The sequence below is a fragment of the Micromesistius poutassou genome (assembly GCF_964030765.1).
Source record: "Micromesistius poutassou genome assembly, chromosome: 4".
In the NCBI taxonomy this organism is placed as follows: Eukaryota; Metazoa; Chordata; class Actinopteri; order Gadiformes; family Gadidae; genus Micromesistius; species Micromesistius poutassou.
In genome coordinates, this window is record NC_140274.1 from 17596180 (window position 1) to 17623487 (window position 27308).

General features: G+C 47.0%; 2 protein-coding genes across 5 annotated transcripts in view; both read right to left on the minus strand.

The window, feature by feature from the left end:
• Positions 1-12652, minus strand: part of nbeab (neurobeachin b) — a gene marked incomplete at both ends in the record, with an annotated part of 188805 nt that extends 176153 nt beyond the window's left edge. Inside the window, one exon of the mRNA XM_084466381.1 lies at positions 12431-12652. Coding sequence (XP_084322507.1) covers positions 12431-12652 — 222 coding nt within the window. The remainder of the gene's footprint in view (positions 1-12430) is intronic.
• Positions 12653-13670: 1018 nt separating this feature from the next.
• stard13b (StAR related lipid transfer domain containing 13b) overlaps positions 13671-27308 on the minus strand; it is a gene marked incomplete at its 5' end in the record, with an annotated part of 59022 nt that continues 45384 nt past the window's right edge. Inside the window, 11 exons of one of the 4 annotated variants that reach the window (XM_084466894.1) lie at positions 13671-14607; positions 15570-15746; positions 16513-16730; positions 18246-18467; positions 18919-19033; positions 20174-20387; positions 20806-21004; positions 21502-21661; positions 21870-22040; positions 22367-23796; positions 24600-24663. In XM_084466894.1, coding sequence (XP_084323020.1) covers positions 14490-14607; positions 15570-15746; positions 16513-16730; positions 18246-18467; positions 18919-19033; positions 20174-20387; positions 20806-21004; positions 21502-21661; positions 21870-22040; positions 22367-23796; positions 24600-24663 — 3088 coding nt within the window. In that variant the 3' untranslated portion in view covers positions 13671-14489. The remainder of the gene's footprint in view (positions 14608-15569; positions 15747-16512; positions 16731-18245; positions 18468-18918; positions 19034-20173; positions 20388-20805; positions 21005-21501; positions 21662-21869; positions 22041-22366; positions 23797-24599; positions 24664-27308) is intronic. The other 3 variants (XM_084466895.1, XM_084466896.1, XM_084466897.1) reach the window with 3 other exon arrangements.

The window sequence follows — 27308 nt, forward strand, 5'->3', positions numbered from 1 at the left end:
TCTCTCCCACCAGCCTCTCTCCCACACCAGCCTCTCTCTCTCCCACCAGCCTCTCTCCCACACCAGCCTCTCTCTCCCACCAGCCTCTCTCCCACACCAGCCTCTCTCTCTCCCACCAGCCTCTCTCTCAACAATTTCCTGATAGAAGAGTTAGTATCCCACACTCAGCGTTTTCTGTTATATAGAACAGATCGAACTGATAAGGGATCGTACTGGCTGAACCCACACACACACCTCACAAAACACACACATACAAACACGACTATGTACACACACGGGCACACAATCACAAACAAACAGCCTGGAAAATTTTTGGAAAGCCAGATGGAACAGATCGCAGTGTTATGGCCGAGGAAATAACATAACTGTGACATCTCAGCGCCCGGTGCCTAACCTCTCTGGTTTCTCTAAAAAACACAAACAACTCACTCCCATGAACTTCATCCAAAGCCTAACAAGACATAAAACCAACGGTCCCTACACAAACAAACGTTAACACAAAATGATTAGCTCCATGAAAAGAAATGGACAAAAAAAATCCTATACATCTTTCCACAAGCCTAACCATTCCAAGGAAGGGGAAACGGTGGGGTGGAATAGGATGGGGGGGGGGGGGTCTTGCATGTAGACACTCGGTCCTCCAAGCCACATATGGATCTGTCAGCTCCCATTCTTTCGTGATGGCATGTTTACACACAGCTTCTATCAGCCTCCACACACACACACACACACACACACACACACACACACACACACACACACACACACACACACACACACACACACACACACACACACACACACACACACACACACACACACACGCACGCCTGAGCAGCATGCGACGAGGCCAAATCCATCCTGAACACAGGGGACCTGCAAGCCCAGAGATAACGACGCAGACAGGAGGAGGAGTGTGTGTTCCTCACGTGCACACCACACACACACACACACAGGTTCAGGGATCGGGGACTGGTTAGGGTGTTTGACCGGTCCTGGGTTTGAAGCCCAAACGGACTCCGGACTGCAGTCTACCTGTGGGCACCCCTGAGCCCGATGCTCTAACCCTCTCTCTAATTAGCGCTCTAATTCTCACAGAACCACAGTTCACTATCCTGATTGTTTTATTCACGCCTCGGTACGTTTGACAATCCATTCTCCCACAATACAGCTTTAGTCTTCATTTACAGATTGCCAGGCTCCCGCTGAGGGGAATTGGAAGACACTGAATAATTTAAGTCACACACACACACACACCGTCAAACATAGGCACATATATAAACACACACACACACACAGACAAAACACACACACACACAAAACACACACAAAACACACACACACACACACACACACACACACACACACAAAACACACACACACACACACACACAATGTGTGAGGGTACATCCAAGGACTAAAACATTTTTATCATCTTACAGCTACAAGGTTCTTCTAAGGGTGTGGGCAATATCACACACTCCTCTCTGCACACCTCTTCACAGACATCTCCAGATGGGTCTGCGAGGTTGTGAGCTGTATTTAGAAACTCCCAGGTGATTCTCATTCTGTCCACAATCAAACGGGGAAGAATGGGGTAGACGACAAACTATGTTTTACTTCTACTATTATTTTTGATATTCTGAAATGGGTTTTCGGGCAGCTTATCTCACTCACATATGCACACACGTCTGGAGCTCTACCTTAAACAGTGCTTTTTGCTTTTCCGAAATGGGCTGCCAGAAGCTGCCCATTACACACACAGAGCCTCTTCCTCTCTCTCTCACACACTCCTACCTCTGTGTCTCGTCTACAGATGGGCAGAAGTGATTTTGTCGTCTCCTGGAGTTAAACTGCAGATGGGAATAACAGCCAAACCCAGGACCAGAAAACCCCCGTTGAGACCTGAAGTAAACACGGACCTGCCGTTCCTATCGGTCTCTTTAAGTCGATCCAGAAACTCTGTAAGATTCAGTGTCTGCACACACACACACACACACACACACACACACACACACACACACACAATACAACTACTACTATCACAACTATTTAGTCATTATCCAAAAGGAATGTTGAATTCAGTGAATTATGATGTCATTAAGGAGCAGGGAGGGGTTAAGCGGCCTCTTAGGTCAATTATGCCCGCCAGGTAGTGGAGATGGGGGCATGAACCCAGAAACTTTGGAATGGGAGTTGAACACCCCACCCACTACACTACCACTTCCATTGATAAAGCAAGCTGAAATCCAGGCACTGGGGCTTCCAGTGTTACAAAGCATCATATTCATCCCAGACGGGGGAGCAGTGGTGTACATCATACATAACAGGGGAGACAGACTCAATTAAAAAACTTCAGCCAAGTTCAACACAATGCCAATGAATGAAAAAGAGGAAAGCGCAAGTTCATTAATGGATGAATTTATGCAATGCAGAAGGAATCAATTACCATAGCCAAACAACGCACCATTTCCATGTATCTTTTCTAGCATTTGGTGATGGTCCAGAATACAGAGAGAGTATACAGACTTAATCTAGTGACCAGACCAGAGTAAAACCATGTACACACTAGGAATTACACCCAGCTCTGCAGAAGGAACAGCTAATTTAGGTTTTTAAAGTTGTTGATAAGAATGTAAAACGTATGTTAATTGGGGTCACTAACTACTGACCGCATGGAACGGTCCTGAATGTCTTCTGTTTATCACCAAAGAGGGGTGGAACATGGCCTCAAAGTCCCACGCTGCTATTATCAAATTTAATAGAGGACTAATAGAGGACTTACACGTTTCTGCAACATCCAGTCTCGATGGACTAGAAGGGGTTGATGGTAAATTCATAACGTATGTCAGCTCAACAGAATGCAGATCAGTCCCCACTTCAGTCTGTGTTAAGATCTCTTTATTTGTAAGACAAGGTCTTACCCAACCGTCGTATCAAAACCCTTTGTTAACTCCTCTTCCTTCAATGGGTGAGTACGTTGGTACTGTATATGACAGCTATGGACTCGTACACTTCTACTCTGGCTACTGCTGCAGAAAAGAAGCCACAGATAATCTCAACGAGAACATAGAGGTAAACACACAACGAGCCACTTCAACGCACACACCAACACACTCATACGACTCCATGATCATAGAGCCATCAGACCAGCAGGACGGCCCGATAACCTTTGAACCAGAGACAGACCAGAGGATAATCTGGAAGCTGGTCTAGCACATGTCTCTGGGACTGACTCCAAACCACGGCCCACAGACATAACATTCACATTCTACCCTTATATTTTACCCACCGTCCACAATTCTGCTGAATAGTCGAATGCCAGCCGTGCGTTGTAGGGAGGTGTCCTGGTAAATAAAATGCAATCGGTTTTGTATGACCTTGTCACACTATGGTTATACGATGGGGAGAAGGATGTTTTATTTATCTCCAGCGACCACATGGTTGGGAGGCTCCCTTCTAGCCATTTTCCTACTGGGTTGGTAAATAAACAGCTTTGTATTATTATATTTATTTTGCTGTGTGTCTGATGATAGATTTCATCTTTGCCTGTTTATAGATTGGGTTAGATTGAACAGTTGGAATGGAGGAGCTCTGTTGATGAAGATGAAAAAAAATCAAATCCTGGCTTTCAATAAAGTGGAATTGAATGGATGGATGAATATCCATCCATTCAATTGAGAAACGGATGAAACCAAATGTGGAGTACAGCTGGCCACCAGAGCGAGGGGAGAGGAGATCAGTAGGAAGCTTAGGGGCTTCATCCCCAGACATCAGGGAACACGACACCACTTGGTCAAACAGACATTCACTACCAAATTCAGCCGATCCCCCCCCCCCCCCCCCACCCCCACCCCACACACACATTTACTAAGCAAGAGCGGTTCTCTGATCCTCCAAGTCTGTCCTCCATACGGACCCCCCTGCACCATTTCACTATCTCCCTTCCCTCTAAGGCTCTCTTTTCCATTTTCTCTCCCTCTCTCTCTCTCTCTCTCCCTCCTTCCCTCTCTCGCTCCCCCTCTCCTCTAATACTGTACATCATCTTCAGCCAAATGTCAGAGCCGTAATCCTTCCTCACACTCAACTTTGGAACTCCAGCGCTCCGCCCTCCGCGGACAGGCGGGCGGAGCTCCTCTAAGCTTCGGACCACTGTAGCTGATCCCGACAAAATCTGGTTCGATTCTGTAGCGAAAGTCCCAAAGGTCACCGCATGGAGCGGAGCTTTGAGGACGCGAGTCAGGCGTTACTTTGAGTGTGTGCACCAAAGCAAGGGTACCGGCGTTGAAGAACACGCATGCATGTGTGCCTGTGGTGCGCTCGGCGTGACGCAACACAACATCACAACATTGTTCTCCTCAGGGACTGCATTCGCTTGCAGAAGAAGAAAAAGAGTCCATCCATCACTATCCATCATCTCCGCCCACTGGTAGGCTCATCTAACCATCACACATCTGAGTGTGCACTCCCTCTTGTCATATCGCCAAAGGGAGAAATCGATTTTACAATTGCTTGTAACATCTAATCTGCATCACACCTGGTGGTAAAAAAGGGACCCTCTAAATCTAAATGAAAAGCACGCGTCATGGTGACTGGTGTCAGGGCAAACCCCACGCAGTGTCTTCCCTCATTATGCTGATCTCCGGGTATTAATGATAATCCAGACGCCTAACTCTCTCTCTAAGCCACTCCATTATGTCTCTCGCCCATCATGTTCCTCATCGGCGGGTACCGGAGAGATGTAGCCCAGCGGCATTATGGGAGAAATAAACACCCGACATGGTGCTGCAGATGGACTACATTAACCTTTAACAAAAGGAGAGGTCTCGACAGAAGAACAGGAAGCAAGAACAGGCTGAACCAATCAGCATAGCTGCTGCTGATTCAAAAGCCCAAAAGTCCTGCACCAAGAGGATAGAGCATGATATTCATTATTAATATGATACTATATATTAAAATTATGTATGATATAACTGGAAAGTGTACACAGTGAGAGATTACCTCTACCTCTAGCTGACACAATTGGTTTGAGTCTAATTGACCATCGCCACAGAAAAACAACCTTTCCACGCCCTCCTCTGTGAACTCCAACTCGTTTGTCATTCACACCACAATAGATATTTTATCATTTGGTAATATATCCAAAGCAACCTAGTCACCTCAGATACGTCATTAAGGAGCAGGTAGGGGTTAGGGGCCTCTTGCTCTGATGCCTACAGGTAGGCTGTGGTCACTGAGAATCAAACCCAGTACCTTTTTCTGGGAGTCGTAGCAACCTCTAACAGCCTCTAACTCATTCACAGTGGAGTAAGCTTATAGGGACAATTCACAAAACAATAAACTTTTACAACCGTAACAAGGTTTAGAAAACTCAAGGTTACACTGTTTTTTAAAGTGGCCGCACTCAGGTAAATATTATTTCTGGAGTTATGACCAGACAGGAATATTATTATTATTATATAATTTTGTTACAGTCCAAGCTTATTGCAAGCCCAACTTATTTAATTAAAAACACAGAAAACCCGTTTTCCCATTTTCAGTGACCTGTCCACGGCTACTGCTGTCCCCCCCCCCCCCCCCCCCGTCAACAATCCCGCCCCCCCCCCCCCCCTCCTCAACAATCCCGTCCGTAATTATTAATCAATTCCTTTGCATGGAGGTTTTCACACCGCTGAACCGAAAATGTCCCCGGATTTTGTCTCAGAAATCTGGTCATCTTAAGGTACCCACAGCTACGGCTCACCACCATAGAAATGAGGACGCGATTGCGTGTGCGTGAATGCATGCGTGCACAAATCTGAGCGCTCGTGTGCGTTTATTCTAGGGCGCTGCTCTTATGGGAGAGGCAACGCATTAACACCCTGGCTGAGGCTTGATGGCTCGCTATGCTGCTAACTCAACACAGGATTAGCTTGGGAAGCTACCTGTGCTGTTTTTTTTCTGCCGATTCATCATAAAATACCTTGTGTAACCAATACCTGCTCAAGTTAAGATATATTTGAATGTAACAGTCTTAGCCAAGATCAGGGTCGTAACCATGATTTGGATTTGGAGGGGAGGGGGGGCGGGGGGGGGGGGGGGGCTTCAGCTGATGATGACCAGACGGCGGACAAAAAGTAACAAGTCTAAACTGAATTAAGCATGCACTCATCTCAGACAACATAGCCCATCTCTGTACACAACACTGCAGACTTCCTGGAGAATGAGATCAATATCTTGTAAGCAAAATCCTCAACATAATTTTACAGTATCTCAGATAGAGCAAGTCACCTGGAAACTGAAAGGATGCTCATTCGATCCTGGGTAGTGTTGAGGTGTCCCTGTGCAAGAGTCTGGGCTGATTTTGCCTAGTTTCAACCAGCAATCACAGTCAGAGGATGGATGTTTAAAGCTGGTCATTCACTGTGAAGAGGTTGTCTAGACGGACACCAGACACAAGATAGCATCAACCTTGATGGGGCCGCAAAAAATCAGTGTAAAGCCTGAGATAGTGAACAAAAAAACCCCTTGAAAAAAAACCATGGCAACAACATTAAAGGTCAGGACCACTTTCCACTGCTCCAGGATGCCTACAGGTAAAGTCTGGACATTGAGGGATCAAACCCAGAACCTATTGGCTGGTAAGAAAAACACCCTTGCCACTAGACTATCAAAAACCAGAGAGCAGTTGGCCAGTCAGGCCATTAGGAACAGACAGGCACAGACAGAGACACCTACCAAAGGAAATTAATCATTGAAGTTCCTCTTGGGTATATTCCCATAATGCATCAGTGTTGGCGTCTGATTGAACCCAGAGAAGCCAGAAGCCGACGGCAGACATTTGCATGTTAAGGGGTTTATCCTCCTCCCTTATGAAGTGAAACTCACAAGTCTGGAGGTAGTAGGAAGCACTTTAAAAGTCTTTTACTTTCTACGTTTAGGCTACCACCAGTGCCAAATAAATTGATCCACCTCTGCGCAGGTGGCAATCGCAGTTATATCACTGCTCAGTGTTTGATGTTCTCCTGAATCTTACCAACAATACCAACAACACCAACAAACTTTCGCTTTCAAGGAACACCATCGTTGGAAGAGCTACAGCCCTGCAGGATGGTGCAAGATAAATGACTCATGGCTGCCAAAAAAAAAACACAAACACAGCATGCAGCAAGGTGTAGGTGTACCCAGGCCTTGATCTGGGACCAGAAAAATACATTGCCCTCTGGGCCCCTGAACAATCCCGCTGGAATTACTTTCTAAAAACAATCCCACGTTACAAAGCAAACAACAACAACCACCACAGGATCCTATTTCGGCTTTATGTAACGCCGTCGGATTATCAGAGTCAGCGATCAGAACAAACGCCTGTAGAGGCCCAACTGGAGGAGCGCAGAAATTATCTGGAGGCGGCGGCATTTCAGTGTTTTATCCTCACACCAAAGGGGATTTGGAAACAATTCTCTGTACACAATGAAAGAGGCTTTGTCCAAGCAGTGGTGAGCTAATGAAAAAACCTAGGCTGGATGTTTGTATTCTAAGACGGGAGATGGGGATGGCCGGGTGTCAAGTTAGAAGAGGCTTTTGTCAGGAAAATCAAAAGGCATTCATTATGAATGATAGGCAGCCAGGGGGGAGTGTGGAGACTAGCAGGTCAGTCACCCGTTCATGTCAGTGATCAGTTATTAAACCCACATCTATATGGATGGTTTGTTGACAGAGCTGAGGTAAGCTGAGGGGGAGATATATGTGTAGATGGAACGGTTTCTATTAGAAACCCATTCTTCTAGACGATTCCATCTATTTTTCCTGCTAATGTATTAGTAACTATCTAAAACATTTGTAATGAAGCTTGACATTCAAAAGCAGTTTTAAAGGTTTTGTCGACATTTGAGATTCTGTTTATAGTTTTTGTAATTTTGGTTTTTGGGCTTGTGTTTTTTTAAGAGTTATGAGGGTTTACCATTGTGACAGGGCATTAAGGCTTTTAATCAATTTCCAAAGTCCTCAGAACCTTTGTAGAAATAAAATGTGAGAAAGATTAAGTCACATTAGAAAAGGAGTGACTTCAGCAAACCATTTTAGATGGTTTGTCTGAAGAACAAAGACCTTCTTGGAGAAACAGCCGGAATAGTCTTGCTTTGACCCTTCTCCATGATGAACCTTTTTAGTCAAACCTTTGATTTGCTGGAATATGTTCCACTTCTTCAGCTTTCCATATAAACAGCAGCACTTGTTGATTCAACTCATGATGTTCTAAACAAGCCATTATAGATTTGATGATGAACTTCCTGCAAAATGAGTTAACAGAGGTGTAACTCCCTGGGGGTTAAGAAAGTAAATATCCTCACCGTTATTTTGTTCATTCCACGAACTCCGAGAGTAAATTAAAGAGGAATCAACAGACTGAGAACAGGGTGGAGCAAAAGCATGACACTACTTGCCCCGCCCCACCACTTTGAGAATGGTCAGCGACCGAGAGACCCCAAACTCTTATAACAATCTTAAATTTCCTTGTGGTGCTGCACATAAACACCATGAGAAAGCTGGTAAATGTGAGTCTGTGTGTGCAGAGACAAGGTCACTGCTGTGATGTCTCCTGCGCTAAGTTATTTGCATGTCGTGCTGGCAGGCGACGACTTGCTGGGAGGCTATCATGCTTCCATCCCTCACCCTGTCTGAAGCCAAACAACGACAAGCAGAAGGTTTGATTTGTCAAACGATGCGCTGCCTGATGCAGCGCTTCAAACGTGACAATATTTACACATCAGTCATGAGCCAAAATATAACTTCTCATTTCATTAAACGTTGACACAAGAAATCCAGGCACTCTTAAGAAATTGCATTGAAAAATCAAACATGAATGCATGAAGATCAATTAAAAAAAATGACTGGCTTTAGCTAGACTGGGTACCCCCATCCCGTTCTGCCGGCGATTTGAATTCTTGGTCTGGAGAGGAGCAATACATTTCTTCCTGCTTCCAATCCGCTTTTACAGGAACCAATCACCATGGCTTTTCCCCCTAGCGCGCTATTGGCTGGTTTAACACAATGACGACAGGGAAGCAACGGCAAGCAGCCAATTGCGTACAGAGTCATTTGAACTATGCCCGCCTCTTGTGCTGAAGAAAATGACAGCAGCCCCAGACCGACGTGTAATCTACGATTGAGCTTGGTCTGGCAATAGCCAGGCTACGCTTTGGCGACATTTCAGATGATTTATTTTGCTTGTAAAGGTGTTATAAATCAGAGGGAATGAAGTTAAACTCATTAAATTACTTTACTAAGACATTAAGATTTCTGATTATTTGTTGGTCTGCTTCAAAATGGCAGTTAATGTCAGTTCCAATCACCAACATTACAGGTGGTACTGTGATTTGCAGACACTTGAAAACGTGTTTTTCACAGTTTAAATTCAACTGAAATACAGAAAGGAGCCATCGTTACGGATTTTCCCTCTGCCATAAAAATCCAATACAAGATCTGATAATGTGAACATTTTGAAGTAATTGTGCCTTTTGTTAATGTAAAGGCCAAGGAAAAACCAAACACTAAGCAATATCACAACAATAAACACCCCAAATAATATCTAGCCTAATTCATATCGATATAAAAAATACAAATAACCTAGCTCTCAAAAAATGGCAGGCTTAAATAAAACTCACAGTATATAGGAGTATATCCAAGGTATTGACTATAAAAACTCTAGCAGATGCAATGTCCTTATATGCAGCACTGACAAACTGTATATCCAGTATATCCAGATGGTTGGTGAATCACGATCAGTCTTTTTATTTTGGGTTCCTCTACCATGCAAAGCCTGCCTGTTGGCAAGGATTGGGATTGTTAGACGCAAAACACTCCCAAAATTAATCATGGTGGGAACAACGGTCAGATACCTGGAGATAAGGGTCTAAAATGAACACAGGCCACATCCAATGGCAGAAGATAAGACCATTTGGCAAGTGAAAAACAATGCAGGGCTACATATGTTACTTGGCCGGTAGTTTTCTCGTCCTTGGCAGGTAAAAAGACAAAATTAAACAAGTAATTTTGGAGCCTGCTGGAGATAGTTGGAACCTAAAATCAGAGAGATTAAGGCCCTGTCCCATTTCTCCCCCCTTAAAACTTCCACTTGGTTTGGAGTACCCTCAACAGTAAATCTTCCACTTTGTTTTAAGCCTGCATCGGACCTCACTACGTTTTGAGGGTTGATTATTATTAAGGGCAAAATAGCACTCCCCCTTTCTCCCTACAGTAACGGGACACCCTACCCCTACACAAGAACGCGCAAAATCTAGGGTTATGGAAAAAATCTAGGGTTAGGGGAGGTATTGGGACGGGGCCTAAATAACCAGTTACGACTTTTAACTATTAAGTAATTTACAACAAATACCACTGTTACAATTATACCCACCAACAAGTATTCTTGTCCTTATTAGTGGTGATCATAACTCAATTGTATTATTAATTAGTGCACCTCAATGTGTGTTTCTTATATGGAAATATGTCTAGTGTATTTCAAGCAGGTCTGTGAGTTATGAGGGACAATGTAAAACATGTTACAATTGCCCCCGCTGCCCCCCACCCCTAAAATTATGATTTTTTTTTGTTTAGATATATATTCTGGGGCTAAAGGGCTGCCAGCTCACCTGTAAACATCCTGTCAATTAACTTTCAAAAAAGTGTTGCAGTAACGCTTAATGAGCAGGTGACCGGGTAACCCCGTCAGCTAATGAGAGGTAATTCAAGCAGTAGCACGCGTTTAAACTGGAGAGGGAGTCATCTAACGCAAACCAGTCTACAAGTGTCAGGGTTTGGTGCTCCTTTAGAGCAATGCAGGATAATAACATAAAACCCACCATATGGTAGCACTTCCAGGCTCTGGTACAAAACTGTTCTCTTTGTATCCTGCAGCTGTTTACACTGCTGCTTAAAGAGCACCACGCGTGTATATCCACCACACACCTCAAACCTAGAACAAATAAAAACTTTTTAATTAACTATTGAGATTTCAAGGACTGAGAACCACACTTGACAATATGCTAATCCAACATGTGGAGAGGTGTATAAGACAAAGTCTCCTCGCTTAGAAAACAAACGCTGATGAACAAAATCCCTCTGAAGCTCAAATTGAGACATTGAGGTCTGATTATGTCTTATGACCCCCCAGCCTTTCAATCACATTTGTTTTATTGCTTCATCAAGTATATATTGACACTATTGACTCGGTGGCCATCTTGCTTCCGCCTTGGTTCTTAACTCTGGGTGGGGGAACTGAACTTGTTATTCCGCATTCAGTTCCCCCACCCAGCTAGTGTCCCAGCTAGGCGGAAACAACATGGCAGCTAAATAAGGCCCAGCTTATATGCATATTATCAGGCCATCCCGATAAGGGTCCTGACCCACAGGTTGGGAAACACTGTTTGAGGATTATCAATCAGAACCAACAGCTTAATGGGTTTAAAGCGTTGTGCATATGTTAACATTTAACTTAATGTTGTCTTACTTTAGAGATATCCAAGCTCAGGTATTCCGCTGCAGTCTACTTTACACTTTAAACTGTGATGAACAGCCTTTGTATAGCCTTCATTCAGCGCACCCGGTCTTGTAAGCCTACTGCGGGGGGATATCTCAGCTGACCTGACCACCTTGCCGTCCCAAGAAAACACAAGAACCACATCATTGGATATCATTCTGGATATCTCTTCTACATTGGTCAAACACACAGAAAGACCAGTGAAGCCCAACCGTATAGAACAGAATCAGTTGCCAGTGGAAAGAATTTATCTCCAAGTTAAAGTGGGTGGAAACTCTGCAGTTGTACATAAATACAACCTACCCAAATGCAGAGAACTGTGGCAAACATAACGTTGTAAATAAACGTTTAGTTATATTAGCCATTTGTTGAAATGGACAATGCTACCGATCTACTCCAATAAGGTTGCGATCATCAGCATCTTATTCGCATCACACACAGTAGTCGTCAAGGGGCCGCTCGTTCAGTTCAGCAGTGGCCCCTCATCAGTGGGACACGCACTGCATTTGTCTGTACACCCCGTGTTGTCAATGTTGACTTATGAGAACTGACCATAGCTGTTGTTGGCAATTTGAACTCTAAACAAAGTGGCCTACACACACACACACACACACACACACACACACACACACACACACACACACACACACACACACACACACACACACACACACACACACACACACACACACACACACACACACACACACACACTCCGTTTTTTGATCTCCCTGTGTTAGCAAAGTTGTTTTTGGTTTTGTTTTTCATGATTTCATGTCAGTTTCAGGCTGTATTTTTTCCTCACATATAACAGTACATAACAAACACATACACAGATCCAACGCTGTGACCGAAAATATGAATATAATAATTCTGTGCAGTCTTGTAAAATAAAACTCAAAAAACCATCCTTACAAGATTCAACACCGTCTCCACGATGTCCCGGTCGCTGACCTGTCCGACCTGAACCAAACCGTCCAGCACGGCGAATTTCATCTGGATATTGCGGATCGGAACCGACGGATCGATCATCCCGACCGGCAGAACTATCTGCGGTCCGCAGGCAGACGTCCTCCGCTCCTCCTCCCCGGGACCCCGAGCGGTCTGGCGGGCAGGGAGAGACACCGAGCCCGGCATAGTCCCCCCGGTAGTCACGGTGGTGGACGTTATCCGCGTCTCCGGAGTCTCTGGAGGAGATTAAGTAGGTTGGACTTCACTGGACAACAGCACCAGTAGATCGATGAGAAAATGTAAATCCGAGAACCGGTTGAAACAGCACACTGTTCAATCAACTAACCAGTCAATCACTATCTACCGCACAGCACGCACGCGAGCTGTAGAAACACCGACACCAGCGTGTCAACAGTGCAGCACGAGGGAGGGAGGGAGGGCGGCAGGGGGGTTTCTGCGGTTTCTCGTGCTCCTCCGCCGGTAAACGGAACGGACAGACGCCACGCGCGGTGCCCACAGAGATGCGCGTGGCTCGAGGTGTGCTCCTGTTTTTGTTTTTTTAATTATTATTAGGATGTCAGCGTCACGTGGCGCCCCCTGCCGACCGAGCGAGAACGTGCTCCGGCTGAACGTCCATCCGGTCTAGTATAATTAGTGTCATTGTTTTAATTATGACAAATAGCAGTCTACTATATTTTACATATATATCTACATATATCGTTTTTTATATTTATTTGTTAAGTATATTAAATGAGAGAAAGATATGAGGAGAGAGAGAAGAGAGAGTTAAATGGATACTGATGATGACATTAGGAACAGACAAATAATATGAATCCTGCATTACGATGATTGCAGGATTCAGAACGGTAGGGGCACAGAGAGGTGCTCTGGGTTCGGAGGAGTTTTTATATACAGTGTAAATAATGATGTAGATAGTAGATACATACATTCATCTAGGCATACTTCCTGTACTATCAGTGTTTTAATGTGTGGCAGGTATTATAAGAAGCAAGGCCATTATAGCCGGTGCAATAGGCGTTAAATGTGCTTGAAACATATTTACAAACTATGCTTTGAAATAATCTTTCATTTATTGTGAAAATAAAGACTATTTTTAAATTGATTTTTTTTTAGTTTATGTATACTACCTCAATATTTCCCTACAAGACAAAAAACGTGTATTGTAATTACAGTTCTCTGCCGCTAGATGGCATGCTCGACGCAACATTAACAGAATTCAACATTTTAAAACATTTATTTAAAAAAATGCTCTGGTACTTGACAAAACAGCCAAGTAATCTAAAGCAGGGATGATCAAATCAAACCTTATGTCATTGTTTTACCAACCATAAAAAGAGGTCTTAGTTGAATAAAATTACGGCCATTCCAAACAGCAATACTGCAGTATAAACATCATAAAGTTCGTACCAATACATATTACAGGAAGGCAGAGACAACACAACAATCAATATATAGGAAATTATGATTGCCATATTAACCCTTTCACATATTATAATATATATACACATTTTGTTTGCATGTACATCTTATTCACACATATACAATCTTTTACACATTATTAAGTATGGCATACATTAGAAATTACTAAAAATACATACGCTTCCCAGAAGCCTTCAGATTCTAGATGTCCTAGACATTGTAGATTACAGCATCAATAATATTATTAATGACAATTATAATTATATTATACAGCATCATCAACATGAACACATAAATGAACATATGAACGGTCCTAGGTCTGGAGACGATGGCAGGATTAATTTATTTTCCCTTTGGGTTGTGTGGTCAAGCCCCGACATATCGACCTCCTTTAGTCCATGCAGTACAGAAAAGTCTCTGGTGGGTCGAACCAAAAACAAACAACAACAAACAAACGACTAGACAAACAAACGACTAACAGACTGTGCTTTAGTGCAGACTCGGACCGACGTCTGGTTTCTCTCCGACCCAGAATCCTTTTGGGTCTGAGCAGAACCGGGGCTGATGCATGATAGGACGGAGCTCAGATCTTGGTCTCGGGTCCGTCCGCGATGATTGGCTGGAAGGAGTTGCGGATGCGTGCTACTTCGGCGGCGCAGATGTGACCGAACACCTTGTTGTACCAGTCGGGAGTCCTCCCTCTGAAACAGAACCACGGTACAACGTCAGCCCCACCTCAAAGGACCTATATATACGTGTATTCAATTGATGATTTGCATTTATTCAGACTTCAAATGACAGCTGGCCCCTGCCTTGCTACACGCGCGCACCAGACCAGAAAACGTTATCTGACCTTGACCTAACTGGTGGTATGACAAACACTAGAGTTAGAGTGGATGTCAAGTAGAATCACATTACGGAGATAAGGGGGTGTGGAGACAGACGGGGGGGGGAAAACCCCTCTTGACAGGAAGGGCCGCAGACTTTTCATTTAGTTATAATGTCACGGCCAAGGAACCGTGAACCCTAGAGGACCAAATGAGCCACAGAAAGAATGGATGAATGTTTAATCTGTCCCTAGGCTCGACACTCTAGACTTTGCATAAACCCATGACCAAGGACAGACCCGCGGCTGTCCTCAACACGGGTTCGCAACATTGGACCAAGTGGGTCGTTGGACGGCGACAATCAAAAAAAACGAAATTATATGAAAGTATTGACTTATACACACTTGGAGACGGGGAATATTATTATATTGAAGAACGCCATTCTGAAACGATAATCTTATTACTTTTGTTGCATGATAATGAGGATATTTTGCTTATATTATGGTGTGGTGCGTGGTGGTACGGGCTGGCAGAGTTGTTGACGGGGGGGGGCGGGGGGGGGGGGGTTGGTACGGGATTACGGGCTGCCGGAGTTGACACGCCAAGGTTTACGCGCCAGGGCGCGTGTCAACGCGTTAGCGCTGAAATGTGATATACCGGCGGGCCAGTTCTGATAGACATTAGATATTATCTGGGGGGCCAAATTAAATTACACTGCGGGCCGGAGTAGGCCCGCAGGCCTTGACTTTGACGGCTATGGCCTAGAGGGTCTTGTCCCTGGTCATTGGGGTGACTAGACAAGCACTCATGGTACAGAGCGTCACAGCGCCACCTACTTGAGGTCCACCCTGCAGATGTGTGTGAGTCTGGACTTCCCGGAGCCACAGGGCTCCAGCAGGTAGCTGGACTCCAGCACCACCGCCCTCACCCCTCCCAGCAGAGGGCTGTCCTCTCGCTCCACTGACGCCGACACCAGCGAACACGCTCCTTTAGGGAGGTCCGTCCTCCACGACCTGACAAGAGAGACACGCACAACACACACACAAACACACACAGAGTAGAGACACATTCATAATTAGAACCATTAGAATCACAGCCAGGCATCAACCATGGTCACACATGTATTATGGCAATATTATACATACATATTCTCAATTCTGCATTCAGCATTTCTATTCTACATACTCATTTTACTGATGTGATTAGCTATAACAAGCCGTTCTGAAAATCGGACTTTTCCTCTGAAAAGGGCAAACGGCTTGTGATGGCTAATCACACTCACAGCTGGTGGCATATCACCCCTTTAAGGTCTGCTGGTGTATAACACACCTTTGTGGCACCTGACAGCCCACTCACATATTATACCACCAGGTGTGTGTATGATTAGCTGTTACAAGCCGTTTTGAAAAATAGGCCTCTTCTGACATCACAAGTCGGTGTGTCCACCTAGATGTATGACGGATAGATGAGCAACGTTTGCTACAGTCCACTGGGTCGGCCGGTAGACTGATCTATCTAGCCCACATCTAGGTGGACACGCCCACCTCCCACGTCAGAAGAGGCCGATTTTCAAAACAGCTCACAACCGGTGGTATAATATGTCACCTTTAAACTAGGGCTGCTCGATTATGGAAAAAAAATCATATTCATAATCAATCATCAAAATTCGATTAATCGCCCAGCCCTACTTTTAAGCACCTGAGTTCAATGTGTTCGTGACGATCAAAGCAGAAGCGTAACAAAGAGAGGAGAGAAAGAGCTCTCCCGTATATATCTCACCTGATCACCACAAAGTCCCGGCTGGGGTGGGGGGGCATGCGGTTGAGGGCGTACTGGAACACCTCCGTCTGTCTGTCCGCCGTCTCCGTCACCTTCCACTGGAGGAGGTCCACGTCCCACAGGTGGCGCTCCCGCAGCACGCGGTTCAGCACCACCGAGGGCGGGGCCTCCACCTCCACCGACACCCGCCAGCGGCGCAGCGGGTTCCCGTCGCCCACCTGCAGAGAGAGAGGGAGGGGAGGGGAGAGAGAGAGAGAGAGAGAGAGAGAGAGGAGAGAGGAGGGGAGGAGGGGAGGAGAGAGAGAGAGAGAGAGAGAGAGAGAGAGGAGAGGAGGGGAGGAGAGAGAGAGAGGAGAAGGAGAGAGGAGAGGAGGGGAGGAGAGAGAGAGAGAGAGAGAGAGAGAGAGAGAGAGGAGAGAGGAGAGGAGGGGAGGAGAGAGAGAGAGGAGAAGGAGAGAGGGAGAGAGAGAGAGAGGAGAGAGGAAAGGAGGGGAGGAGAGAGAGAGAGGAGAAGGAGAGAGAGAGAGAGAGGAGAGAGGAGAGGAGGGGAGGAGAGAGAGAGAGGAGAAGGAGAGAGGGGAGGAGAGAGAGAGAGTGAGTGAGAGAGAGAGAGTGAGTGGGTGAGAGAGAGAGTGAGAGTGAGAGATAGAAAAAGAGAGGCCACACCCAGCAAAAACACTGTTAGTGAGCTACAAACGCATTATTTTCTCTAGAATAGTTTATTGGACGCAGTCTGAACTGCTCAAACGTTTATTGCAGTTCTATCATTTTTTTGTAGTTTGTTGTGTATTACACATATTATGCCGCTTTTCCACCGCCAGTACCAACTCGACTCGACTCGACTCGCCTCGACTCAACTCGGTTTGGTTGCGTTTCCATCTAAAAAAGTACCTCTTCAATGTGGGCGGGTCGTAGAAAAGAACCTCTCCACCATGGGCGGGTCGTCATTAGGTTTTAATCACGGGAGACGCGATTCCCGGGAAATCTGAATCTGATCAAGACTATTTCCTGATTCCCGGGAAAGGTTATGATGGGAAATAAAATAAAATAAAAAGCGCAATGACTGCGCGTCTATTGTTGTCATACGGTAACGTTGATAGAGGCGAAACTCGAGCCCTAGGAAAGGAACGACACTGAAACGAAACAGCGAAACGCCGGTCCGTGGACTCCAGCCACGCCGGACACACACAACCACGCCCGACACACATAACGACGCGCAGCCTAACTCTAGCCCCGGGAAAGGAGCGACACACACGGCGAAACGCTGATCAGTGTCCCCCTCTGGAGCGGGTTCGTGGACTCCAACCACGCCGGACACAACTTAACTTGAGTGAATATTCCCATTTACAGCCGCTGGCCAATCAGTTACCAGCAGCCTGTTTACGTCACACAAAAGTACCTACTCCGCTGGCATGGAACCTCGACGGAGGTAGTACTAAAAAAAAGTACCCGGTACTAGGTACCAGGTACTTTTTTTGCCAATGGAAACGCAAATAAGGCGTGGCGAGTCGAGTCGAGTCGAGTCGAGTCGAGTAGGTACTGGCGGTGGAAAAGCGGCATTAGACACATGCAACCAGAAGAGGTACATCAAAAATCCGATATATGTTTCATCTGTGTAATGGTTCGATTTATGTATCTCTTTTCAGTTCTGCTACGTTCTTGTTATTGCGCTGCCGCGACGCCCCCACCATTCCCACCGGGGGGGGGGGGTCCAACCTTAAAGTTCCCCCTACCTTCTTGTAGTAGAGCTCTGTGTTGTCGGAGCTGCTGCAGGAGACCCAGTACTTGGACCTCTCGCGGGCCTCCCGCAGCAGGCTCTGCAGCCTCGTCTCCATGTGGGTGGGCAGGGTCCCGTCGTCCTCCTCCAGCTGCCGGCACAGCTCGCTGAGGGTGGGCGCGTGGAGGTCCGCCTCCACGTAGGAGTTACGGGACTGGGTGACCATCTCGTGGGGGATCTGCCGGGATCCGCACAGAGAGTGGGAGGTTGAGACCTCAGGGATCCTCAAGGGTGTGCCTCCTGGGCTCTGGATACAGCTTTGTGTTTCTAAGTAGTGCCGAGCCATAGTGACTCGGCACTCTGTCCAGCTGCTTCAAAACTACTTGAACTTTTTACAAATACTCCAATTTTGATTGTACGCTCTGATTGTACTTAATACACAGTGGGTAAAAGCATCAGCTTTTGAGAGGAAGTACATAGTGACTTTAGGGGGCAGCGGTGTGTGTTTTTCTCCTGTATATTTTCAGCCTGCCACTAAATAACCTTCCTGTATCCAAATTTTCTGTAAAGTCACTTTGGATATGCATGACCTCATCATGCATATCTAACAACATATCTAGCAACATCTGAATTCACTGTAAGTCTCTCGTGATAAAAAGCCTTCATATGAACAGTGAGTGCGGCGGTACCTCGAACAGACGGTTGCACTCTGTGATCATGTGAGCAAGGCCCTGCGTCGCCGCCAGGTTCTCGTTCAGGTCCTTCTGGTCCGGTCGGCCCGTGGCGTACTTCTTCTGCATGGCCCTGGAGACAAGCGGGCCAACCTTCACTTAGATGTTCCGTCATCAGCCAGCACGTTTACAAGCACAGCCAAACCCAGAGACGCAGGGTAACCAGTCGTTATTAATATACTCCTTATCGCTGCTTACATGACCACTAAGGTCACCGGGTTAGGGTCAGCTGAAGATGTGACAGGCACGCTAAATCCAACCATAGCGTCTCATTACATTTGAAAGTCAATGGATCGATATTTTCTTCTTATTGTATTGATTCACATCCATCCCGATTTTGCAACATTGAAGATAACCGAAGACAGAATGACTGCATTCAAAATAAAACAGTTCATAACAGCTACAGTCTGTCCTTCATCACAGTGGCAGTCTTGTCCTTTATCACAGTTTGTCTGTCCTTCATCACGCCTAAAGTAAGTTCTTCACCCCAGTTACAGGATGTCCTGAATCACAGTTACAGCCTGAAAGGAAAACTTCCAAAACACATAAGAGAATAAGCAAAACAAGACCTGCACGACGCCAGCCCCAGGAAAGCGTCTGTGTCACAGTTGAGCTCATAAACAGGACAGCAGACTGGCGTTATTAAAATAGGGTCTGTCGCCTGCCTAAACACCCCATCTCCTGTCCCCAAGCCCCCAGCTCACAGCAGGGCAGGGCTTTGATGCTCCAAGAAACCATCACTACGTGGTCCATCAGCCCTGCTGGCCAGACACAGCCCGGCCTCATAAAGTCCTGGCGCTCTTCAAAACCAGGTCTGTGAAAACACATCCCCATTAAACCTCAAACACGCGGACGTACGGCACCTCGGGCCGAGGTGCCGTGACTCAACAACCCGGTTTATATGTCCGCTTGGTGGGTAGGAGGTGGGGATCGTTATGAAGGTGGGTTTTAACACTGGCTGGCTGGGTGGGTGATTGCCTGTAAGAGACGAGGAGGTTGTAGTACGATAGACACACGCAATACCTCTGGGTCGCTCACAAACAAAGCAGGGATGAGTGGAAGTGATGGAGCATGGAGGAGGATGAAAGAGACTGGGAGGTGTCTGTCTCCGTGTCTGTACTAGTACTACTGGGCTATGTACTAGTACTAAGTACTACTGGGCTGTTCGGGGGGGTCTGACAGGGGGTTAGGGTTGGGGGGGGCTTTATCTTACCGGGGGGAGAGGTTGTCCTTCTTCAGGAGGTTGAGGTGGAAGAGGGAGGGGGCCAGGCACACGGCAATGTTCATGGGGGTCATCTGGTTCTCCTCCACGGAGGAGGTGACATCGCTGAGGAAGCAGAGCAGTGTCTGCAGCACCTCGCGGTTCTCATCCGACATCAGCATGATGGCCGCCTGGACGGCCTGTAGCCGCTGGTCCTTGGAGACATCTGGGAGGACACACAGGGGGGAAGACAGTTAAAGCCGGACTGTCTCACACAACACAGGACGACAATAACCACACAGGGGGACAACTAGTTACAGATGAAAGATTCTGTGTTCCAACCCCAAGGTCCACCATAGACCTGTAGGGATCCTTCAGCAAGACTCCCTAACCCCTACCTCATTATGAAATAAATACATGTATGAAAACCAATAAACAAATAAAAGCACCTGCTTCTTTTGACTAAATGACTTAATTGTACAAGGTCTACTGAGCATGAGCAACGCTGGTTGGGCAACACCAAGATTGCGAGCCGGGGTCAGTGTTGTACTTGTACTTTGTCCACATGTTTCACAATTCTGACTCTGAACAATAATCGAACGACTGAGTGGTTGAGCAGAAGCCGGCTGCCCGCGGACACTCACACTGGTAGATATGGAGGAAGGTCTCTCCCAGCTTGCTGGTCAGCAGCGGCTCCGGGAGGTCTCTGAAGAACTGCTTGACCATGTCGGCCACGTCGTAGGCCGACTGGTCCTGGTAGTTGACGTTGTCCGGGGAGTTCTCAGTCATCTGCCGCAGAGCCTGGATCCGAGACTTCACCCCCGACTTACGAAACAAGCCCACCTGGAAAAACCAAACGGAGCTGGTTAGCGGGAGGAGCTAGCCCGCTGTGGGTCGTGGGATCACGCTCTTAACTAACGCACGCCTGTTGGTTTTGACACGGGACACAGAATGACAGAACACAACGGTAGAATCATCCTTGTTACACTGGTGCATGACGACAAACTGACTAGCTTAACCCCCATCAATTAGCATACTGGCTATGAACAGTAAGACGGTTAGTTTCGCATTCCAAGCAATACATTTGATTTATTTTAGTCCTAAAAGCTGATACAACTTGTGTTAATGTGTTATGTGTCAGGGAAGACCCCCTCAGGGAATGCTGGTTAGTTTGGGGTAATTTGAAAACAACAATTGAGATAATAATATAACTCCTCATATTATAAAATGCTGTTTTAGAAATAAATTTGCATGTGTCTTGCAAGCGGGAAAAAATGCAAAAATGCTATTTGGTGCAGGTCAGGGCTGTCCCCTCCCAGGGACGCCACAGGGGCACTGACCTGGTCCAGACACTGGCTCCTCAGGTACCGCAAGGCCTGCTGCAGACTGAGGGGCAGTGGCTGACCCGACCGCTGCACGTGCACGATGAGGGGAACGCCAAACACGTTCTTGTCCTTGTAGTCCGGTACCTTCATCCGCTTCATGAACTTAGGTACGGACCTGCGAGGAAGCAGCCCAGCCCATCAAACCATGTCATGAACAGTTTGGACACACAATAAGTAGGCGGATGTGACAGATACCTGAGATAAAAAAAAACACCTTAACATCTCTGGTAAAACACAAGTTATTTACTCTTTTACTTATTAATAATCAACTTAATTGAATGTTTCTAGTCATTTAGCTATTTCTGATTGGCCAGGAGTCTCACCAGGTCCAGCCGTGGCGGTTGGACATGGAGTATTTCTCCATGGTGGCCGTCAGGCGTAGCAGAGAGAACTTCTGCAGCAGACTCAGCTGGCCTGCTGATTGGTTGGTGATCTGCAGGGATGCCACAGAGAGGCTGAGCCGATTGGCTATCTGGAAGCTCGGCCATCGTAACCTACAGGGAGGGAACAAAAGGAGAGAAGCTATAACATACAATAACATAACATACTAAAGGAAATATTAGAGTGAACGATTTTGGGAAAAATCCTTTTGCAGAGGTTCAACATTCAAATCAAGGTACAGCATAATCTCTTCTCTTATGGAACAATCAACAGCGCTTTATCATTGGCTGATTGTGCAAAGTGATTTGACTCTTCATTCATTAAGTGATCATTCTTAAACACAAATTGTGCCAACAGATATCCGCAGCCACCTATTGTATTAGGCTTCCGCCCCGTCGCTCTTCAGCGTAATGTTCTCCATTCAGTGTGTGGCGCTTACCGCTTGGGCCTCGTCAGCGACGCCCCGACCCCAGAGTCCCTCCTCTCCCTGACCTGGGTCCCGTCCATCTCCGCCAGCGACACCTGGTCCCGGTCTCCGTTGCTGGGCGTACACTGGCCCTCCGTCGCCGCGTTCCCCTCAAAGTCCAGCGTGGTCCGACTGGATGAGGACTGGAGGAGCCCCGAGCCGGCCTCCCCTCCCCTGACGCCCTGGGTCTTCGCCTCGCCCGCGGGGAGCACGTTCTGGGACCAGCGGTCCACGATCTGCTGCAGGCCGTTGACGTGGAGCAGGATGTCGTCCAGGTGGGGGAAGAGGTCCTCCTTCTCCATGTCGATCAGGTCTCCGGTGCTGGCGTACAGATGGGACCCGGGGACGTTGTCGTACACGCTGATGCGGCTGCCCCGGGAGCAGCACTGCGTCATGGGCCGCGGCTCCTTGGCGCTGGGGGGCGCCGCCGGGGAGTCCAGGCGTACGCCGCCCGCGTGCCTGCTCGTCGGGGTCCCTTTGCCGTTGGGGATCGCGGTGGTGGTGAAGGTGGGCGACAGGCTCTCTATGGACAGGGCTTTGGGGAAGGTCCCCGGCTTGTGGTCCTTGGGGATGTGGACCACCAGGTCCTCGTGGGAGCAGAACTCGTTGCGGCGGTTCTGCTCCGCCACCCTCTTCACCTGGCCGGCCGAGAAGATGTCCAGGTCCTCCAGGTACATGCCGCTGCGCTTGTGGTCCGCCCGCTGGGCCTTGCGCTCCTTCAGGCTGGGGGTGCTCCCCGCGCTGCCGCTGGAGGTGCAGCTGCTGCCCTCGCTGGTCGACTGCGAGGTCGCCGTCCGGACACCCGAGGGCGGCGGCGGCGGCGGCGGCGACATCTCCCCGTTGACGATCTCCACGCATCGGACGCCCTTCAGCCCCGGCGCATTGTCCTGCAGGACGGGGGCGCCTATCGAGGGCGTCTTGCGGCCGCCGGCCAGCGCCCCGCGGGACCGCAGGGTCTCCATGCGCTTCAGGAAGTCCTTGGCGCGCGTGCGTCCCAGCCGGGCGTGCCTCCGGGGCAGAGAGCCGTAGCAGGTGCCGTCCCGGGGGATGGGGATGTGGGCCAGGCCGACGGAGGTGGGGTCCGGCATGGCGGCCGAGTCGGAGCCCGTCTGGTTGGAGCCGTCCGAGTCCTCGGTGCTGAGCCCCCCGCGCGGCGCGCTGCCCCCGCTGCTCTCGCTGTGCAGCGACGACACCTCGGGCTCGCTCAGGTCGGTCAGGACGCTCTCGCTGCTGGTGGCCGCCTTCAGGGGAGCCCCGCCGCCGCCCCCGCCGTTAGGAAGCCCCTCCCCCTGGCTGCCGAGGAAACCGTCTATGTCCTGAAGGCGGGACCACCTGCGGCTGGTCCACTCAAAGGTCCATCGGTCGCTGATGGCGAACACGTCCTCCTCGTCGGAATCTTCACTCTGGGGGACCGCCGCCGGAGATGAATCACACACGTTCCGTTAACCATGGAGGAAAATTCAGGTGTTACAGCAGCAAATTGCAAATTTGCCACTGTCCTCGTCTATGTTTTATTTATGTATGACATTTTTATCATCACACTTGCTCAGGTTCAGCAGTCATTTACAGTTATATTCCCTTTGTTGCTTTTATTCATGCATTAATCCTTCAAATGGGGGTTTGTGCTTTGGGTTTTTATTGCCGTATACACTGCTTTTGATGCTGATGTTTGCAAGGTGTGGGTGAATTGGAATGTGCTGAGATTCACACACGCTACACCTTTTGCAAGCAGATAGCCTGAGGATGTGTCTGTTCTGAATTCAAACGCTGAGGTGAGCCCCTTACTTTACTGCGGTGATATGATCCCAGACACCTGAATCCCATACATAGTTTCCACCCAGATAGACCCAACAAACATCTTGATATAAAGCAGGGTATATTTCAGGAGCTATGGACACAATGCTACGCTCTCAGGTAGCACAGAATGTGGCTGGGCAGGATTCAGGAGGATTATCTGTAGTTTCAAGTACTGGGCTAGCTCAGGATAATCCTATGAATGATCAAATATTTGTTGAAGGACCAAAGGTGTTTGATGTCAAGAACATTATTAGAAAAGCCAGATTCAAGAAGACCAGAAGACAAACGCCTGTGTCACCCGTTGCTGACCTGTAAATTTGATTGAAAACCTTGTTGTTGTTATTATTAATCTAAGTATATTGTTGGTATTTTGTGTGGCCGCTGAAAAGAGCAAACTGTTGACTCTTACCTTCTTCCTTGGGAGATTAACATCAAGTTTCATAGAGGCACACTTGTTCAAGGTGATCAGACGCCTGGGAAAAAAAAATGAAAAGAAACATTTAAAAGATGAAAGATAAATCCATCGATCAAACCCTAGAAAACATTAATCCACTTGAGTCCACCTTGTCGTTCTTCTGCCACAGAAAATAAGAAAACGATAAGACACTATCAGAAATATCCCTGTCAGTTCGCTGGGGAGACAAATGGTACTGACAAGCATAGCTGAAGTGGAGCTGGTTGTAGGAAAACAGATGAGTTTCCACTGCACACCACAGACCAGACCTCAGCTACAGGACCGCCGCTGGTGTCCGATCTCTGGGACCGCTCGCTTCCCATTACTGTTAATTGATTGTGGCGGTGGAAGGGTGGTCCGTGGTGGGTTTCGGCAGGAGCAATTCCTCATGCCATGCTAATAGGCTGTGCGGCAGTCTATATTTACGCTCCAGCTATTCCCGGGCTCAGTGATGTTATTTCCTAAATGTTTTCGCCTCCTTTTTCCCCTGAACACTAAAAATACTTTCCAGAACATCATTTTACTGCTGAATTCATATTTTGAGAAATAATGAGTTAATACTTGGCCTACATACAGGGCCTGGGATGAGTAATTCTACAGGGAAATGAATACACTGTGTGGAAATGCTCACTCAGACGCATGAAATAGAAACTGTTGGCAGTTGGTCTTGGCTGTTACTGTCACAAAGAAATCTAAACAAAAATCTTTTCAGTTCTGGTATCCCCCCCACCCCCCCCCCCCCCCCCCCCCGCCCCCAACCTACTGGTGGACATTTTAAATATCTTCTCTATAAACAAAAGGAGAGCAGGCAGGGGAAAGGGACCTAGTGATTAGAGGTCTGTGGCTGATCAGAGAATGTGGAACGAATGGACTAAAGGCCTGAAAATAGGCCTGAAGGACCGCCTGGAAACCTGGGGGAAGGATGAGGGCATGGAGGAAGTGGCTCCGGCCAGAGAGGAGATCCAGGACAAATGAGGGCCTTATTTGTGGGAATATAATGACATGGCCACTATTTGCTAAGTTAGAGGCAGATTAAGGCCTTTTCTACGGACAAAAGACCCGAACCAGACCACCTTGTGTCTTGATTGCATCGTTGCTGTAGGGCAGAGGACAGCCCTACAGGAGAACTTCGGTAACACAAAGATCAGATACCAAGACCGGAGAAGTCTGATATTGAAGAAAAACCTCTGAATATGTATGCTTTTTACTGATTTCTCTAATGGGGAATATTAAGTATGATGCATGTTTTCTTAATGAAGACGATAAAGATGAAGATGATTTCCATTTAAATGACTTCATTTGAATTAATAAGGGAAACACACAGCCTAATGGTGCAACATGCCATTGTGATAAGTCATTAATAAGTAACAGTCTGATAACTTCAGTTCAGGACTTAATCGCATATGGTTTCAGTACATCTCAACCAAATACCAAAAATAAGCTAAACAGTAAGGGTCCGATACATGTTCCTATTGGTTCACGGGGAACCAATGAAAGAGCTCAAGTCAATGCTGCTGAGGGAGGTAGCCTATTTGATTGATTCGCCAAATTGTCCAATCATGTGGTGATAAAAAATATGAAAAAAAACACCATTGGTCTGGGGTGCACAAAATTGCGACCCAAGATGGAATTTTCATGCGCCAATGAAAAGCTGTCTCTGCTTGATGGACAGCAAAAATTTTGCAAGCTCACATAGACTTCATCATGGCCAGCGCCCCTGACTTGAAGGAGGGCTTTATTTCGATTGACCAAAGTGTAGCCCAAAGAATTGACGTTCAGACACAATTAAATGGTTGCATTTAAATGGCCAAGCAAGTCAGTCTATCAAACAATTAAACAAGGATAAACGCTGTATTTTTGTTGATTTATTTCGTATTTTTAATGGTTCATCATAGTTGGCAGATATATTCGAGTGAATATTTCACGGAGGGGTGGCGCCCTAGCACCCTCTATTGACCCACCCCCACTGCTCTGGACATTGGGGAATTGAACCCAGAACATTCAGTCTGGGAGTCAAACAGTCTCATCATCACAACACTATCATGCCCCTATTGTTACTTTGTATTACTTTGTTACGAAAACAACTGTAATAGTACACCGTGTCCGGTCTGTTAGGCTACCAGCTATCCTATTTCAACAACAACGTGTAACCTGTACATTCCAGCTTCATGCTTATACATAAAAGGCTTTTCATTATGCTTTTGTCTCGTCTCTGTAAGCGTTACCAGCTGCCAGTCTGCCAGCATGTTGTCTCGATATGACTCAGAGATAAGCAACAAGGGGGAACTTCAATCTCGAGCTAACCCCAGCCGATATCATCCTCCTGCTCTTTGATATGAAGAGTCTGCCAACTAAAGGCTAGCCTGATAGTCATCATGACTCTCTACTAACTTTCACTTCATAATTCAGTCTGAAGTTTCATCCGTCTGAGCCGTCTTCAGAGACGGGGCAGGATTGAATCCACCCTAAACCAATTACGATCTCCTCAACCAATTCCCAGATAATGATTCCGCAAATGAGTTTGTCTGTTGTAGAATTTAGAGCTGATATTTATGGACGTTGATTTAAAAAGCTCATGTCATGTCATGATATGAGCCCATTGAAAGGACTGAGTGCCCGAAAACACACTTTTCTGAAACCAGGTCCCAGGGTGGATTCAGATAA